At 36.8% G+C, this 19,717-nt stretch overlaps 1 protein-coding gene across 1 annotated transcript; it reads right to left on the reverse strand.

Moving 5' to 3' along the window:
* Window positions 1-4,534: 4,534 nt before the first annotated feature.
* On the reverse strand, window positions 4,535-18,895 carry LOC103720064 (putative methyltransferase PMT5). Its single transcript, XM_088721334.2, has 9 exons — window positions 17,345-18,895; window positions 16,950-17,085; window positions 12,070-12,310; window positions 10,536-10,761; window positions 10,197-10,364; window positions 9,720-10,022; window positions 8,434-8,569; window positions 5,457-5,657; window positions 4,535-5,359 (listed from the first exon to the last, which is right to left on the reverse strand). Exons 1-8 carry the CDS (start codon window positions 17,854-17,856, stop codon window positions 5,508-5,510), a joined length of 1,872 nt encoding a protein of 623 aa, XP_088577460.2. The 5' UTR covers window positions 17,857-18,895; the 3' UTR covers window positions 4,535-5,359; window positions 5,457-5,507.
* Window positions 18,896-19,717: the final 822 nt, after the last annotated feature.

The following is a 19,717-nucleotide window of genomic DNA, read 5'->3' on the forward strand; positions in this document are numbered from 1 at the left end:
TCTTTTTATCAAAATTTACATTACGAAATAAAATGCCAAGTCTTCTTATTTCTTATTTCTCCTGCACCATATTTTTATTTAATTTTTAATTTCTATTTTTCATCAAAATTGACATTACAAAATAAAATATTAGTCTTCCTATTTTTTCTTCTCTCTCTCTCTCTCTCTCTCCACCTGCCTCCTTTCCTTTCCTCTTCCCCCCGGCCCGCCTCCTGCCCCTTGCTTTAGTTTCTAAATTTTATCTTTTTCTTCAAAATTCACAGGGCAAAATCAAAATATCAGATTTTTAAATACATATTTCTCCTAAACTAAATTCTTATGATTTTTAGTCATGCCCTCTAGTCTACATAAATAGATAAGATATTCAAGCTTTTTGTAGTTCCTTTTATGAAATAATGGAAACGGTTCAAACTTCTTGTGGCTCTTTCAGATTTCTATGCTATAGTATTTTTAATGATAATTAATTTTCAAATTTTATATTTTTCATCAAATTCTAAATTTCAAAATAAAATGAATCATTTTCTTAACTATTTTTTATGATTCTTAGTCAAAATATTATCTTTTTCATCCTTTTCATCAAAATTCCTATTGCAAAATAAATTGGCAGGCTTTCCTAATTCTTATTTGTCCCGCACTATTTTTTTTATGAATTTTTGTTTCTAGATTTGATCTTTTTCATCAAAATTCACATTACAAAATAAAATGCCAGGCTTTCTTATTTTTCCGTAAGACACACACACTCTCTCTCTGACGCCCTCTCTCCGCTAAACCTTTTCTTTTTCTTTTTCTTTCAAACTTGAATTGAAGCACTAATTAGCCACAAAACAAAGAGGAGTCCCATATGTTTCTGTTTGCACTTCCTACAAGTGGACAAGGTGGCGCCTATCATTTATTACAAAAAACAGAAGGAAACTAATACCTTAGAAACTATAAATAAATGAAATAATTTGAAAGATCGTAGACAAAGAGGGATTATTTATTAGTATTCTATAAGAACCTGTCCTTTAGACTGCATAAAGAGATGGAGTATTAAAGCTTCTAGTAGTTCTTTCCACGAAATTAGAGAGACTATTCAAGCTTCATAAGAAAAAATGCATAAATCAATATCAGAAAGAACAATGAATTGAATAGAAAATATTTGAGATATCCAAAATTCAGAAACATATAAGGTGCATGAATAGTAAGAATTAAGAAATGTAAGAAGAGAACATAGAGGAACAAATTCTTCGTAAATTGATAATAAGATTAGCAATATTGGCTACTAATGTGACAGATTGATCTAAATCTATCATTTCACCTGGTTAAAGCCAATTAGGTATTAATTAATGATTTTAAGATTTTCTGAAACCCATAAAGGTATGCTTGGGTGCTAAGAAAATTGGTCAGAAAACTTATTTTTTTGAAAAATCTAATTGTTTGTTTGTTCTATTACAAAATTAAGAAATTTGGAAAATATATAACTTGTATTCTAGAAAAATCTGCCTTATTCCTTGGAAGAGTCCCCATTTTCCCATGAATTTCCTTTTAAGCAAACATACCCTGAAGTATTACTCATTATAGGACTTTGTTTAGATAATGAAAAGATTGTTTGGCTGAATAAACCCAAATAAATATATTAGCTTTATTCAGGCTTACTCAGGAACCAAACAGGTTAAGAGTAAATAAATAGTGGCAATATGCCCCATTGAAAAAAGTCCAACAGGATGATAAGCCCATAAGACAACAAACGAGGTCCACCAACAATAGCCCATGCATTAGATCCGATACACAAAACCATCCCAGGGTCAGACCAGGTTCGGCTTGTACCCATCGGATCACACTCTGCACAGATCGCAGAGCATTCTGAACATGTGCATTCATCCACCCAGTGCCGGCCCGAGCCCTAGGCGATCGAGGCGGTCGCCTAGGGCCTCGGACCAAAGGAAGGCCTCCGGCGTCCGCGGCTCCGCCTCTGGGAAAGCTCCTCCTCCAGCGACTAGCGGGCAATGACCAACGGGCAGGCGGCAGCGACCAACGGTCCGGCGACCGGCAACCGGCATCGGGCAACGGGGATAGGGCTTACGAGTTACGGCCTACCGCCCGACAAGACATCTTAGCCATCCCCCGTCCATAGCCCGTCTTCTCCAGCTGCCCAGGCCCCAGCCGCCCAGCGTAACCCCACTAGCCCGTCTTCTCCATCCAAGTATCCAACCATCCGTCCATCCGCCTGGCACCGCCGGTCCGCCACCGTCTTCTTCTTAAATCTTAGCCGTAGCGGCGTAACCCGTAGTCACCATCTCACCGACACCAGAATCCCAAATAACCAAAGAGGACGGCCGACATCGTCTTCTTCTTCGAATCTTCATCCTTGAGTTCGTGTTCTTCCTTCAGCAGCTCAGCTCTTCTTCGGTTCTTGACTCAAGAGTCAAGACTCGAGAGTTCTTCCTTCCCGGCTTCCTGAGTTCCTGTTCCCCGATAACTCGGTTCTTGACGGCGTCTCTTCTCCAGTTCTCCTTCTCGGCCCTCCGCCCTCTCGGCCTCTCCAGCCTCCAGGTGTCAGGGGACTCGGTCACTCGGACCACTCGGTGAGTTCTTTGTTCTCCAAGACTCCACTTCTCCTTCCCGGCTTCTCCAGTTCCACGGTTCCACCCTCTGCCGCTCTGGCTCTGTGCCTCCGCGGTCGGCGGTTCCGCCCCTGTTTCTCCAAACTGAAAGTTTAATGCCTTAATGGTATTTAGTTTTTTCGTTAAGTATTTGATTATGGGATGAAGAAATAACTAGTAGTTATAAAGGGTAGATAATGATTAATGAAGCATAATTCTGTTTGTGTTATTTCCCTAGTCAGATTCTGTTGGGTTTTTATTGGATGTGGATATCTAGGTTAGCTAATTTCTAGCTAATTTCCCCCTTTTCAATTGGTGAAAAGTTTAGTACCCTGTTTTTAGTGTTACAATTAATGATGTAAAAACTACAATTAACATTCTTGAATTTAATATCATGATGTACTCTCTGTTAGTCTGTTACATAGCTTCATTTTGCACCCATTTCCACTTTACTATTTACATTTCAAATTTTCAATGCTATCAAAATTTTTATTGTCGGATTCTTGAAAATAAATTTTTATGTCTATTCTTAAAAATTGATAATAGCTTTTCATGTCTAGGGTCTCCATTAAAGTTGACATTAGCTTCGGCACCCCTTCTCGCCATTAAGTTCGGCACCGCTTGTCGGAACTTGAGTTCATCGTCGAGAGAGTGAAGATCCTAAAATAAAGAGTGAAGCCATATGCTTAGCTACATATGAGATTGAAAATTTTGAATTCTTATTAGGCATGAATATTTGGTACGATATATTGTTTGCTGTTAACTCAGTTAGTAAGATTTTACAATCTGAAGACATGCATATTGTTTGCTAGTCGCTGGAGGAGGAGCTTTCCCAGAGGCAGAGCCGCGGACGCCGGAGGCCTTCCTTTGGTCCGAGGCCCTAGGCGACCGCCTCGATCGCCTAGGGCTCGGGCCGGCACTGAAGACATGCATATTGATGTTGCTATAGATCAATTAAAAGGTCTTCTTTCTTATTTAAAAAGTTATAGAGAAAATGGATTTATGAATGCTTTGAATTCATCTAAAGAAATTGCAAATGAAATGGAAATAGAACCTACATTTCGTGAAAAACGTGTGATCCGTAGAAAAAAACAATTTGATGAAAATACTGATGATGAGACACCAAGATCAGCTGAAGAATCTTTTAGAATTGATTACTTTTTATATATAATAGATCAAGCTATTTCTTCAATTCAAAGTAGGTTTGAACAATTCACTATATATGAAGATATTTTTAGTTTTTTGTTTAATTTTAAAAAATTAAAATCTTTGAATGAAGAGAATTTGAAAATATGTTGTCTTAATCTTGAAAACTATTTAAAGCACGGTGAATATTCTGATATTGATGGTCTTGATCTGTTTTCAGAGTTAAACATTTTAAAAGAAATTTTACAAATAGAAACTAGTACCCCTATTGATACTTTAAGTTTTATTAAAAAAACAGATTCTTTTCCAAATGCATGCATTGCTTACAGGATATTGTTAACAATACCTGTAACAATTGCTTCTGCTGAAAGAAGTTTTTCAAAATTAAAGTTGATAAAATCTTATTTGCGGTCAACTATGTTACAAGAAAGATTAAATGGATTAGCTATATTATCGATTGAAAATAGTATTTTAATGAATCTTGAGTACAAAAGTTTGATTAGCAATTTTGCATCTCAAAAAGCTAGACGGATTGTTTTTAAATAAATTTTTAAAGTATTTTGCACTTATTAAAATTTATTATTATTATTATTATTATTATTATTATTATTATTATTTTAAAAAAAAGGCCTCTCTTAGAAAGTTCGCCTTAGGCCTCCAATTGCATCGAGCCGCCCCTGCATCCACCTGTGTAGATTTCAAAGCAACCATTGCACAATCTAATCTAACAGTGGATTTGCACAAAGAAAGATGAATTCTTTCCAAAATACAACCTCATCCCGCTGACCACACACTTGCCACAAGAATTTGAGTTCACAAATAAGACTGTATCTTAAAATTTCACAAATCCAAGATAAATTGGATGCGCATGCATGCATGCACGCACGCATGGAGAGAGAGAGAGAGAGAGAGAGAGAGAGAGAGAGAGAGAGAGAGAGAGAGAGAGAGAGTAATCTTTGGATCGTGATCTCCCTATTAATATCTCACGAAATGCATGAGAAATATGCAAGATCTGAAATAAAGAAAGCAAAAATAGGTTACACTGTGATGTTAAAATAAAACTTCACTGCTGTCAGCCTGTCGCCCACCTCTCTCCCCAAAAGAATAATTAGTGCCACTCAGATACTGCAAGTGTCAATCTAATAATGCACTACAAAATTTTGCAATGAATGGTACAGATTGTAAATGGACGTGGAACTCTGTGATAATTGATACTCCCCATTTTCGCTTTTATGATTATACATGCCATTGTATCCAATCAAAGCATCTGGGAATATAATGAAACAGTGAATTTCATGAATATTGCCCTGCAATCATGAAGATAATTCCATGAATTTAATATAAATAGCAGGAAAAAAGAGATTACAACAAGGAGAAATCAGAAAGCACGAGGAGATCACTATTTCACACTACTTTTGGTCCAATATTTGGACCCTCATTTAAGGTCAACGATGGCTGCTGGCTGATAGTAGAGACATTGCTATTTCTAGTAGAAAGCCCAACGCGGAATGATCAACCAGAAGAAGACCAACTGCATTCTAAGTTTCAATGATCTTGAAAAGAAGTAATTGCTACAATGATTTTTTGCTTGTACCTCAACAAAAATGGACCCTTCTTTTTCGTGTTAAATCCTAACATAAAAAAGTTGGATAGGTTTCACACTTCCATGTCACAAATATTTGTAATTCTCATAAAATACCTGTACATTTTTGGGAGAGGTGACCTTACCATAACCGGAACAAGTCATGGCGGAGCCAAAATTTCCCAGGCAAAAGCTAATCATTTCCGCAAAAAAGGCTTTTGGCATATAAGCAACCGCTGGTCATTATCACTCTTTGACTCAATAACCCGTGCATCCCAACGAATCTGAGTCACAAGTGCTCTTGCTTTTTCTATCACCTGAACTTTATCATGTAAAACAACCCATCCCTAACCAAAACAGTACCAAAAACAAACCAGTTAAGAACAGCTAAAATACAGATCCAAAATTTACCCATATAAAATGGGGGAGAAAATTTGATTAACGATCAGATTGCAGCATGAATAAAAAATACAAAAACCTATGTACGCAAGCATAAGTGTGAAAATTTAATGATAAAAAAGAAAATAATATCTACCATTTTACATATATCAAAATGTCTACTACACATGTCGATGACCCACGTGTCTTTAAGGTATACAATTGCCAAATTTTCTATATTTAGGCATCAAGAAAAGATAAGTAGCCAATGTGAACCAGTGTGATGGTTTGAATTTTGTCAGACACATGGGAGACTGGAATGGATGGTCCCGAAATTTTGCTATACTGTATAGTAGGTAAAACTCATAAATTTACATGTAAATAGGTAAATAACTGATTGTTGTAAATATGACAAAAAATGTGAGAAAATAATCAACATGCTAGCCAAGCTGAGAAAGGGGAAGACTATAATATAAATAATGAGAGATCTTCATTAAGTTGCAACTGGTGCAAGGAGTTTATCTCTGCAGCAAAAACACCATATCTTATGACCTGATAGCACCTCAAGATAAATGTAAATAATTATTATTAATATAAGGTTGGTCCCTGATGAACATTTTAAAAGAACTTCTGAGAAGAAGATGCCTCTGGTGACTAAAAAAATGTAATTTATCTAATTTCTGAAAGTAAGGCAATGTACAAAACTACTCTAATAATTGAGGAATTCTATGGGGTAAAACATAAGGAAGAGTATATTGCAGTTACACGATTGGCAGGTTCCACAATATGGTGTGTAACAAGGAAAAAGAATGCTCCTAATGCTTCATTAAGTTTATCAAAAAGTTCTATAAGGTTGCTAAAACCCGTTCACAGATGAACTGTGGCATGACTTATAAATTTAAAGTGGCTGGAGCATTACACCAAGGATCCATACTTAAGCCATTACTAACTTCTGCATGGATGTCTTGATTTCAAAAAGACACAAGCTTTGGGTGTACATCTTTGATGATGATCTAGCCTTAGCAACCAGGCTAAAGTGAGGGCCATAAATTGGATACAAACTTTTAAGGGCGAAAATAAGCCAAAACAAAATGGGAAACAGGGAATCCAACTATGTTAGCAGAGCTACTAAATATGAGACATCTATCATAACTAATAAACAAGATAATAGAGGGCCTACGATAGTTTGGTGATGGTTGGGGTGCCCGTATGAGATGAGGGGCACAAGCATGTGTCTAAGGGAAAATGTAAAGATTTGACCTAAATGATTACATCAAAGGAAATGGTTTGATAGATTTCATAGAAGCTAAATTGGACTGCAGATATTGTTATAAACAGTCAATCGAGATCAATAGACCTAGTTTACGTAGGAGTGGTAAGTGGTAGATACAGGGTTAGAAGTTTAAAATAGTAGCAGTAGCAGCAGTAGTAGAAGCATAACAAATGAGGTATTTGAGTCAATGAAATGTTCATGAAGCCTTTCTTTAGTACCATGCTCCAGAATTAACATACTTACCTTAAAAAGATGATGCCAAGGTTCACCGTCTCGGTACTGGACCCCTTACCGGTACCATCCTATTACAGTGTCAATATGCCTGATACCGTATCCAGTTCGGCATACTGAGTGTCGGTACGTCCCCTATACTGCTTACCGGTTCGGTATAGTTGGTACACACCGATACCGATCAGTACGGCAAACCTTGGACGATGCTTTATCTTTCACCGCTGCCATTGCTCGTGTATTTGTACACTTATGACGCTATGTGCCAAGTTATAGTTGCTTACTTCACTGCCTTGTTGATATTTCTGTTTGATTCCTATTTCAGATTTATGATTCACAATAGGCTCATAGGAAGTTGACAGCTTCATTTATCAAGCCTATATATGTTTTCCTTAGCCTATTTCACAGCAATTCTCAATTGTGTCCCAATGTTAAACTATGGGCCATGACTAAATTGGGTCTATCATAGGGATGTGAGTACTCTTTCTAAGCCCGAACGACTGTTGAAGGAGGCTCAACAAATCTATCAGATCAAGGGAGAAATCCTCTCACAAATCGTCCCCCATGACTTATGGAACAAAATGTAAATTTTGGCACCCCTGAATTCAGGGAAAGCTTTGAAATTTACCAATGTTCGTAATTATGAGAAGCAATATATTCCTTGAAATGAGAACATTTTGAAAGTAAATTGTGGAATGAATTAGGAAAAAATAATTTTACCCAAACACCTCCAAATTGCAATCATCGTTGAACCTAGGCAAACTAAACCATCATAAATTTGGACAATTAACAATTGAGATATGACCTAGGGTTGGGAAAATTAGGTAAATATATGTGATAAAAAAAAAAAGTTAACAAAGAAGACCAGAAAGTGAACTCAGCCAGGTATTTCCCCAGACTAAGCTCCCCAGACCCGGGTGCAGTGCAGCATGGTCCAGCATGATTTGAACCTAGCATCACCATAGAAGATCAATGCCTTTGACTAAACCAGCCGGCTTACTAACAAAAAGAAAGACAATTGTAGCCTATTTTGAATAAAGGCATTGAGTAGACAGCTCATAAGTAGAAGTTACAACTGGACAACTAAAAAATAAATTCCAGCCTTTTGATGTCCAAATTTTACTGGTGAACTATTGAGAGCTGAGAAACTTACTAAAATGTAAAATTAGAGAATAAAGAAAACTTGATGCAACAGCCCTATATCTTCTAGAAGAAAGCAACTACCAAGAAAGGAATAACTCTACCTCTGGACGCAAAATGCGGTCCATTTCCAATAATAAGGCTGATAGATCGCACTTCTCTAAAGTGAGATAATGAGAAAGAAGCCCCATAGCATGAAGCAAATCATATGTTCGGGGATATGTGGGAAAGGGTTCACACCTGCAAAAGAATGAAGAGCACCTCCACATAAGCAATTATTCCACAAACTGGAATCTGCAACAAGAATTTTATAGCTAGAAGTGATATATCAGCATGGAAAAAAGTTGCTCAAACTAGCTAGACCCAGCAAAATAAAGAGAATGAAAGACAAGCTTGGAATCCATCACATTAAAAATTTTGATTAATTTTATTCTAGATGGATGAAAAAGAAATTGATCTTTTCTTTATAGATGCTCAGAAACATGATAAGTTCTCTCTCTCTCCCCCATCCCCCAAACTGTGTACATGTGTGCATATGCCAACTACACGGTTGGCATGCATGAATAGTGTGCCAATGCCTACAAACATACACAAAAGCTCACAAATATACGTGTTCATGCAGAAATATACACATAATGGATTTGGCTAATAAACACCACCCTCAACATTCTAACCTAAAAGATCACCAACAATATTCAGACTGTCAGAATGAAAGCTCATTCCAGTTAGAGGATTTCATTTAAAGGGTGATTCATACATAGGCATATGTACCTTGGCACAAGAATCATTTATAATAAGAAAACTAATACTCAATTCTAACAATATGTGCTGAGCAATCTAGCTAAGAGACAGTCTCTAAAAAGATTACACCAAGAATCCCGCAATCCTTCTTTAGTATTCCATCCAATCCAGCTACTTGGTGTTATTACATGAAAAGGCCTGTTCAATCTCAGTCAAATATATTTCCACAAAATAAAGGATGTTCAAGTGATCAATCTTTCTCTAGCTTATCAAATGCAAACATGATTTATAATTACCAGACAAACATTTTCTGCATACCAAAATACACATAATTGCATGAAAGCTCGACATAATCTAACCCAACTTGTTGCGTATATATTTTTTAAAGACATAATCAGCTCGTCAAAATGTTCCCAGATATTTAAATCCTTGACACATTCAAATCCTTCTACTTCCATTTGTTACCAGTATGGTATTGGACATTGTTAGATTTGATGACAAACATAAAATGCCAAAATGAAGTAAATATTTTCTCCGAAAACAATCACGACCACAATGCAGTGAACCAGGCTTTTAATTATTCTCCATATAAATATTAACTTAAACAAGGATTGAATGTGCAAAGAGGAGGAGAACAAAAGTTACCTACCAGTTATGCAAAACACCAGCAAAACCTCGACCAAGTATTAGGGGAAGTGTATTACGAACCCCAGTTGGTATAACATTCATCACCCAAACAGACTTTCCAGCCTCCAAAAGTGCAGCATTTAGCCCTCCAAAATTAGCATTCATGTCCATGACATTACGCACCATGTTAAATGGAGGTAATGGATCTTCATCACCAGGCCTCTTTGGATGGTCCGAAAATATCAAGGGTGTAAGCAAAGACCAATAGTCTTTTATAGCTGTCTCCGATGCACTTAAGTCCTCAATGAATTCATCAGGATGAACTTCTGGGGAGGGAAGCAACGGTCAATCATGAACTCAAGCACTTTAGGAGATAGAAGATTATAGGAGATATAGCAAATTCAATTGCAGTTCAGACTGTTCAGTAACAGAATATTCTAAGGACAAAGTAAAGACTAAGTGGAATACTAAAAATCAAACATTTTAGAACAAATACTTTCCATGAATGTCAAGTTCTTCTAAGTTCCATTTGGAGCCAGCAAGCCAGTTGGATGTGTTTTGTATGGGAACCCACCGTTTGCTGGTAGTTCCACTTAAACAGGCAAGGAGGGGTTTATTATATGATTCTTCGTCTTCCTCCGTACAGAGAGGTACAGCACCCTGCTTGCTATAATGTAAATGACAGAAATGATGTTACAAATTTTTTCTCATGAATGGCTTACAAATTTTTTTCTCATGAATGGCTTCTAGCTACAGAATTAGAATGACAAGCTTAATCACAACAATAACAATAACAACAAACAACATAATGCACGAAACTCAGCATTTTTATCCTCACCGAGATTCATAGCAATTAAAGCCTGCTGTCTTCTGCCAAATGAAACTCTCATCTTGCTCTCCTAGTAGACTCCAGCAGATTTTCTGGGCAAATTCCTCAATGAATGTGAAGATGATGCTGTTTCTTGCACCAAGTGAACTACCTTTAGCTTTGCTGGTAGACAATGTCAAAACAAAGTATCCTCCTGGCTTAAGTAGCCGATCAACTTCAATTAGGAAAGCACCATCTGCCACAACGGAGTTGATGAGCAATTGACAAGAGATATGAGGCAATCTTCCATTAAATAACATATAACTCTCAAGCCTTGTATCAATTGTTTTTGGTCAGTTTTATAAATACTCATCAAATTTGACACATGCAAGCACGGCTGCTATTTTGACATTTTTTTTAAAAAAAAATGTCATGCTGCTATTTTGCAGTTGCTATATGTGAATAAGTGGCCCAAAATGGCGGAAAATAGTTAAACAAAATTTTGAAAAAAGAAAGAAAAACTAAATATCTAATTCATAGCTAGGTGTAATTGATATTAAAGGCCAACATGATAACAAAGATTAAATAAGTGAACTAAGCCAATTGGGCGTGCGAAGGCTGGTTATAGAATTAATGATGCTCACATAAAACAGAAATAGAACTCCAGTAGCCACTTGAATATAAGAATCGAGGAGAAGAATATTGTATGATGCTCAAATGTGGCTGTATTAATGCAGATACTTTGATAAACAAAATCATATGGGCCCATCTGATTCTTGGAAATTCTCAACAAGCATCATAGGATATATTATTCAGTTACAAAAATTGAATATTCTAATGGTCCAGCACTGTGAGGAATGGAGAATGATTTAAAGTTGGAGATTGCCAGACATAAAAGAATCTAGCACAATGTTTTTAAGAACTTGAGTGACAATCGCATGCTTTGGTGCCATGAAACTCGAAAAGCAAGTTAAGAAAGTGCAGTAAAAGACCATTAAGCCAAACATGCACAGGTATAAGAGTAGGAGACATACTTTGCTGAATAAATCTTTTCGCTCTTCTTGTCTCATTTCATTTATCTATAAAATGTGAGTTGGCTTGCCATCATTTTGCTCCAAAAAGAAAGGGATTAAGAGACACAAAATAGTGCATGAAACTGCACTATGGATTGCATGTGTAAACGACTCCAAACACCATATATTACTCGGCATAGAACTCATGTATAGGAATGATAGTATACACATGGAAAGCAAACTGAATATATCTGTATCCTATTACAATTTAGAAGTAGTGCACTAACTTTCTATAATAATTAAAAAAGTACAGCTGTATTCATAATAACACAAGAGAAGCGATAATAAACGACATCTTTTACCATGTTATAAATTATGATATAATTTCAAACCAAGAGCAGAAGCAAATTTTCTGATGATTAGAAGTTTGTATTGAAAAGAGTACAGATCACTGTTCTGGCAAACAACTCTAGAAGCTTATATAAGTTGCCGTATTGGATGAATTATCTATTAAACATAAATAGAGGGAAAGAAGACAGTGATTCCAGTACCCTTTTTGTCCCAGCTAATTCCACACTGAGCACAATGGACCATGTCAAAAGAGAGTGATGGATATGGAAGTTGCCTTGAAACAAAACTCCCAATTATTGCAGGAAGACCCCTTTCAAGGTTAAGTTGGACTTGACTCCCAAATACCTCATAAGCTGCTATACAAATGGTCATTAATTTCAATGAGAATAAATGAGCTCCAAAACTGCCAAAACCACATTCCATGTCCAACACTGTCCGGACCTGAAATTATCAAAGACTTATCTTCTTAAACTATATCACAAGAAATAAATATGAGAAATTGTCTTGTTCCTTAGAACAAGAAAGAGATGAACAATGCCACTTTGACAAAAATGATTTGAAAGCATGCTGAAGGCTACAGCACTTCATGGAAAAAAGAAAAATCAGTTTACCAAAATGTTATTGCATTTTTGATATTTTTATTTGTTTATATAATTTTTAAAGTGGGTTCTAGAGTCCTATTTCGAGGAGAACTGGTATTAAGAGCCCTATTTTAGGTGCATATTGTGTTGGGCAAGTTATAAGCAACTAGGAATTGATTTTAAGCTGTTTTAAGTGTCTTTCTTTCTAAATAGGGCATTGTGGATTCTGAATTTTCCATTTAAGAGGAGGTTTTGGCGATTAGTTTCTTGGTTATTGATAGTCCTACTTCACTTGTAAAACAAGTTACAGAATAATATAAAAGGGCCTATTAGGATGGCTCATGGAAAGCATGGTATGCCATTTTTTTTGAAAGAAGAAAGGATTTCTTTAGACCAGGTTCGACCCTTCTCTGTCTCCCCCCTCCCCTCCACCCACCCCCCCCCCCCCCCCCCCCCCAATCTCCTTCTTGATCTCTCTTCTATCTCTTCTATTATATTTCATCTTTTTTTTCCTCCTCTAAACCTCACTTTGATCTTGCTTCCTATGTAAACATAAAATCTGTGATCCAAATTTCTGTTTATAGGACTACTTCGACAAGTTTCTTTAGAAACAAACTTGTTCTTTGGACTTGTACCTCATCTAAAGACCTACAATAGAAATCTTTTTTGGCCTTTTGAATGTTGCGAATGCCAAAAACACATTTTCCGCCCTGTTTTCCATGACAGGACAGGAGGGTGATTGTTGACCCAAACCCAAGTCTCCTCCACTCCCTAGGTTCTCCCATGCAATGCAGGCCATCCCCAATTTGTCCTGCATCAGCACTCCTCATGCTGCAACAACATCCAGAGCAAGAATAATACATTATGTAGTGGGCGAGAGAAAATACTAATGCCTGCAACAATAATCCAAAGACAAGTAATGAAGTATTTGAACTGAAGAATGCACAAGAACTAAATGGTAAAATAGTTTAGTCTAACACAGTTCTGAAGATCAAGTTTGCTTTTCAGAAAGTATTGATGAAGCTAAGAATATGGAGCAACCAAAAGGACTCACAAAGCTGTGGTTTTATCTTTATTTTCAAAGAATCTATGTGTGCCTATGCCAACATGGCGAAACAATATTCAACATCGTCTGTCCAAAGCCAGTACTGCAAAATTTCCATCCATCAAGATTTGTGCCAAAGAATCAGCAATTGAAAATTATCATCTAGTATGTCAGAAACACTACAGCTTTTCATAATTCTACTTGAATTATGACCATCATTCTAAGTATCAAATTCACCATCTTTTACGAAATCGAATTATATGAAATGCATATTGAATTTCGAACTGTGTTGGCTCAAAACAACTAGAATATGTTAGCATGTTTATTAGTATATGAAGTTTAGTGTAGTTGAAGATCTTCTCCGTTTCAATTTTGCAATCTGAATTGCCAATTATTCTGCATCAAATAAATAGGAAACACCTCTTTGTCCTTTTATCCACAATTCAGATTTAATCCCTATAGTAACAATTTACCCAATAATTTTAGGCATTCTTTTGACTTACCTGAAAAAAAAACTGTCTCGCCAATAAAAATAGCTTGCAACATTGTCACAAACATATACAAATAATATCTTCATCATTTCCTCTACCAAAATAGTCCTATCTGCTCTCTTCCATGAAATTGTTTACTTCACCAATGACAGCTCCAAAACCCCCTATTCATATCCTCATCCCACAATTCAGTTGCCAAAGAAATCTGTCGTCACCTATAATATCCAGCCTTTGCTAGAGAGCAAGGGGCCTTGACATGTTTAGAACACTCTTCCCACCTTTCAGATTTCAACCATCCATAGTAGCCCATGCAATCATGCTCAACATCACTCCCAAAACTTTAGGATAATAAAGTGGGGGAGAATGGGGAGAAGAGAACCCTATTTGCAGGATAAAATCTTATATAGACCAGTTCCTGTTCATTGTGTAGATTCATCACCAGTATAGAACAAACTACAGCCTCCGACATTGACATATCATTGAAATTCTTAATCAACCAAGAATCTTCATACTAGTTATCAAACAAAAAAAAAGAGCAATAGTTAGAAACCCCTGAAAAGCATATAATGTTACAATACGCTTCTTCTTTTCTCCCTGGTTTTATTATTACAACCAATAAACCTGCAAAGGTGTGAAATATATGAGACAGACCAATCTAAGGGTACCCAAACCCTTCTGCATAAGTAAACAAATCTCTAGTCCTTATTCCCTCTTTAGGACCACCAAGATTCATTTTCTTGTCCCTTTACATATCATCAAATGTGGTTCTCCGAAAAAGGATTACAAATCCTGTTATTGTAGGCACTCAACATGTGGCCGTATTATTTTCTTTTAAGCACTTCTTGTATAATTTGTCAGAACAACATTATTATTCTAAATTCAATATTTCATTAACAGATTTAATTTTTCTATTATAATTCAGATATATAATTAGCACGAAAATGACAACAAAAACAATAAAAGAAGGGCCAACCTTGTTCTTTATGATGTAAAAATGCATAAAGATTTGTTTGTTCTTATATATGCAAATGTTCCTTAAATAGAATAGCTTTCTATATATTTTGTAATTAGACTTCCACAATCTGGACAACTTCATCCAACTATCTAAAACTTTAATACTTTAACACTTCGATATAGTTGAATAATCAAAAGAAATGTTGAAAATTGAAAATCAACTATAAAAAAAATCAACTGCAAAGGCATGGATCTGAAGCTAAAAAAATACTTCTCGATTATTGTGAACAAAGTTGTAAGTATTGACTCATATTTGGGTTGTGTGATGCCTACCTTATCAACCTAGTATAGTACCATTCTAGTATGAGAGCTCGGTATGCCCCCATATCAATGCATGGTATGAGTGTCATGTCAACTCTAACAATATGCCTTGCATTGGTATGGGGCATATCATACTATATTGGTAAGGTACCAAATACTAGGACTAAGAATCTTGACCATTGGTGGCTGTATCTAGAAATTATTTTCAATACTTCAACGATAAAAGATATAGAGATAGGACAAAAACAGTACATGGTAAAATGAAGAAGAGAAATGTTTTTGCGAGTGAACCAAGAGACAACATTACATGCCAGGACAATATAGAAAACAACCAAAAAAGCCAACAATTCCGTACATATTAAAATGCCAAGCAATAAAATGGTAAATGCATGTAAGAAGTATATGGTAGCACAAAGGAAGTCTTTATATGGAGATACAAGAGTAGAATTAGAACTACTACTGATAAAAGTGACAAAGGATTGGTTGAAACTGTAACATATACAAACATTTATTTTTAAAAGAAATGATTGAAGTGTGTATTTGCACACGCATTGTATGATGAACCCGCCAAATCAAAAAAAAAAAAAAAAAAGGTAAAAAAAAAGAAATGATTGAAGTCAGAAGTTATGGTGATTGGACTATTCCCAGAGAAATAGAGAAGATAATGTTTTAGAAAGTAAGCCTCTTGATATTAAGAATATAGCAAACAAGGCTTCAAAAGATAGCCCTAAGTAGATAGGATGAAATTTGTAGATTGTTGGACATGATCATTGGATTACACAAAGAAAAGTACACCGTTAAAGCTTACCAAATTCAACTACTTCAACTAAAAGATCTGTAGAACTCAGTAAATAGCTACTTGATGATCTAAAAGGCACCTAGGGACGAAGTCAAGCCCACAAACACATTACCACTCCTACTTCGTTCACAATAATTTCTAATTATACAGACAATATAATAAAATATCTAAGTCACAAGTAAGAAACCTAAGAGATATTCTATCTAGAAAATAATAGAATTGGGAATTATTAACCAAAGCAATCAGATGTACCAAATTACTGTTTGGTACATCTTGCTCGTTTTCCCAAAAGTGAGCTGTTTCTTTTTTGTGCATTCAGTGTTAACAAATTCTATCCTTCCCTACTCAAAATTAATGCGCCTTCACCTTTCAAACTGAAGAAAGACTATTGCTTCTGCAGAGCCATTGTAACATCTTCCCATGTTTGAAAAGGATGTGCTCTTCCTGATGATATATCATAACCACCATTTGAGTTATTTTTATACTTTATAACATAATCTCATACTTCACATGTATTTAAACATACATGCATAAATGCATGCATGTAGGCTCTGTAGAAGTAGTCTCTGCAGCTAAATAGGCAATAACTTTTATGGTTTCTCACTTATCAGCAGCAGGAAGGAACTTAACTGAGAACGAAAGCTTTGAGAGTGAAAGAAGATGCATAATATGGAAGTATTAGAAAGGATCAAAAGGAAAGCAAAACAAATTAGGCAATAAATCCACCAAATTATCATAATCTTGTCTTGCATCTGGAAGATGATGAGCGAATTGTGCTTTATGTTTAGTCAAATATATCAATATGCATAGATATAAAGCAAAGAGCACACTAACATGTAACGTCAATAGGTTGTGCCAGAAAAGATTTTTTTTCTAAAGAAAAACCTACACCAGCTTGAAGGAATTCAGAGTCACTTCCTAGGCCTATCATTTCTGCAATTTGACGTGAGTAATCTTTGACGCCATCAAAAGTCAGACCATCCTCAGAGTGGAAGGCAATCTGATTATCCTCCAGAAGCATCATCCTGAAAAATTATAACAAAATGATTACACCATCAGATACAAGAGGACCGGTCAACCATCCCTATATACTCCTTTTTTATGCAACAAAGTGTTTCAATATCAATGCTGATACACGTAAGTTCAAGAATCTTTCAAAATGTGAGCTGGGACAGTGCCAGGGTTGCAGCCAATCAAGTGAGATATGCTTACATGTTACAAGATTCGGTATATAATTCCTTGGCTGCATACGAAATAAACATTTCAGTGATGCAAGAACTTTACCTTTTTTTCATGCTGCCAGAAGAAAGAAACTGATCGTTTGTAATCTTCACATTGCCACTCCATATTATATCTTTACCAGCTGGCCACCGCAACGGGATCTTGTAGTCCTTCGGAGGACGAACCAGACAACCTGTGTCAACATCATCCACTTCACAGTGTCTATCAATTTCATCCCCATCATGAAACCCAGCTAACAGGTTTGCAGAAACATTGTAACAAGGAACATGGTTATCTCTTTCTTTCCCACAAAACTGAAGCTCCCCCAATGGTGTTATCCCAAAGGAAAATGCCTGTATCTCTGAAAGATCACTTGTTGTTTGCTCCCTTAACTTCCTGTAATTCCTGTATATGTAAGGTACTGGAGATTGACCTATGGAATTCCAGGTAGTTGGATATGGTGAGCTTAACACAGTGATTAATGCAATAACAATGATGAAGTAAAGAATCAATGAATTCAATGATGGGCAGCGGCCAAAGTTGACAAAGTGCTCGTGAGCCGAGGGTTTTCTCATGTCCAAACCAACGGAGATTACAGCGCTCCTTTAATAACTGAAATCAGGCCCGCTAGCAAAGTTCCTGTCCTCTCAACCTGAATCTTGATAAATATTGTTTTAAAGCAATCAGAAATGACATCAGATTTGAAGCTTTCCTGTTCACACGATTGATGATCAGAATAATTCTTATTCCACAAGCAGATCCATCCAAAAAACAGATACTTTTCACCGATAACGACACTTAATACAAGATGTAAACTATAAAGTAGAATAAAAAAGGCACAAAAAGCAATCAGGTCATAAAAATTAACCTCAGTGGATTTACCAATTGCTGAAACTCTGAGCTCAAATCAAGTCGCTTTCAACTTTCATACCATATAATCCTCAAAAATTGTACAGAACTGAAGAGCATAACTAGAATCAGGCCAGAAGGAGCATTCAAATTCCGCACCATGACTAGAAGATTAAGAAACAAGAATGGAGCACAATAAGGCCAGATCTCCAGATAAAGAACAGAAGATCAGGAAATCCATCCACAATAACCAAAGAGGCAAAGAGCAATATCGCCAGCACGATCGAAACAAACCCGCATCCAGATCACTGCCTCTCTCAGAGTAAACCAACCCTACCACCCTGCTCAACCTCCCACGCCATCAAGAACCGAATTTCCCGTCAATCCCCGACAAGCATCTTTCGAAACGGCAAAGAAAAACGTCGACCAAAACAAGAACAACAAATCTCACTCACCGAAGCACCAAATCTCAATATCCGGCGATCTCCGACGTCAAACGCGACGATCTCTTCCGTCGGGAGCTTCAAATCGATCACAGATCCGATCAAACTACGAATGCGGAATAGTTTTTCTTCAAGAAAGACTCGATCGGAGGAGACCAAGTCTAGGGTTTTCTTCGTGCCCTTCTCGCTTTCGGAGAGGAAGAGAACAACGAGAAACGGTTACATTCCAACGGGCCACGGATCCACTCTTGCGTCCCTGACAGCGAGAGAGAGACAGGGGTGCAGAGGGGAGGGGACAGCCTTTTATAGGACGAGATTGGTGGGCCCCGCGCTCAGAGACCGAAATTATTTTCACCAGATGTGGGAATAATCATACTTATTCTAATGGTGACGTTGCGCTCTCGGTGGACCGCCGGCCTACCTTCGCTTATGTTGAACCCCAGACCCGGGGCTCCACGTCGGCTGCGGGCCACTCGATCACAGCCGTCCATCCTTACCTCGTCCCCTTTGATCTGAATATTTTACTAAATCCATCCACGGGTGATGATGATGGGGTTGAGATGCCCCCGCGGGAACGTTGTAGGGTAAGGCGAGCTGGCCAATGATTGGGACGTAGTCGCAGGAGGGGAGACCGGCTTTTTTATAGCGAACAGAACGGAATCCAACATTCCAACATCCATGTTGAGGTCGTTTTCCATGAACGGGTGTGAGGCTTGCACAGCGTGTGAAATTTGTGACGGATTGTTTTGTGTTTTTCCGAGATGTAAAAGATCTTGTCACGGATTGTTTTGGTTAGCCGTTTGAGTTTGGTATTTCTTTTTCAATTCCAACCTCAGAACTAATCAAGCAATATTATGTGTTAGAAAGATGATAAATACTGTGGCAAATATTTATTAATTTGTCTCGTATGGTTGAGAAAGATGATGCCAAGGTTATGTTCTTGTGTCAAATAGACGATGGATAACTATAGATGGCCAATTTGTACATATGGAGGCCCCTAGAGTTTTTATAGCTTTTGCTTACCATATGACATGGTACAGTTTGTGCAATTACATGAAAAAAAATTATATGTTATGTCATAAACTTGCTAGTTTTAAGATGCTTGCCTTTTCTCTTATTTGTCAAGCTCATAGTTTTCATCCAC

This window comes from Phoenix dactylifera, chromosome 1 (genome assembly GCF_051530095.1).
Source record: "Phoenix dactylifera cultivar Ajwa chromosome 1, Ajwa_hap1_PhDact_Kaust_v1.1, whole genome shotgun sequence".
Lineage (NCBI taxonomy): Eukaryota > Viridiplantae > Streptophyta > Magnoliopsida > Arecales > Arecaceae > Phoenix > Phoenix dactylifera.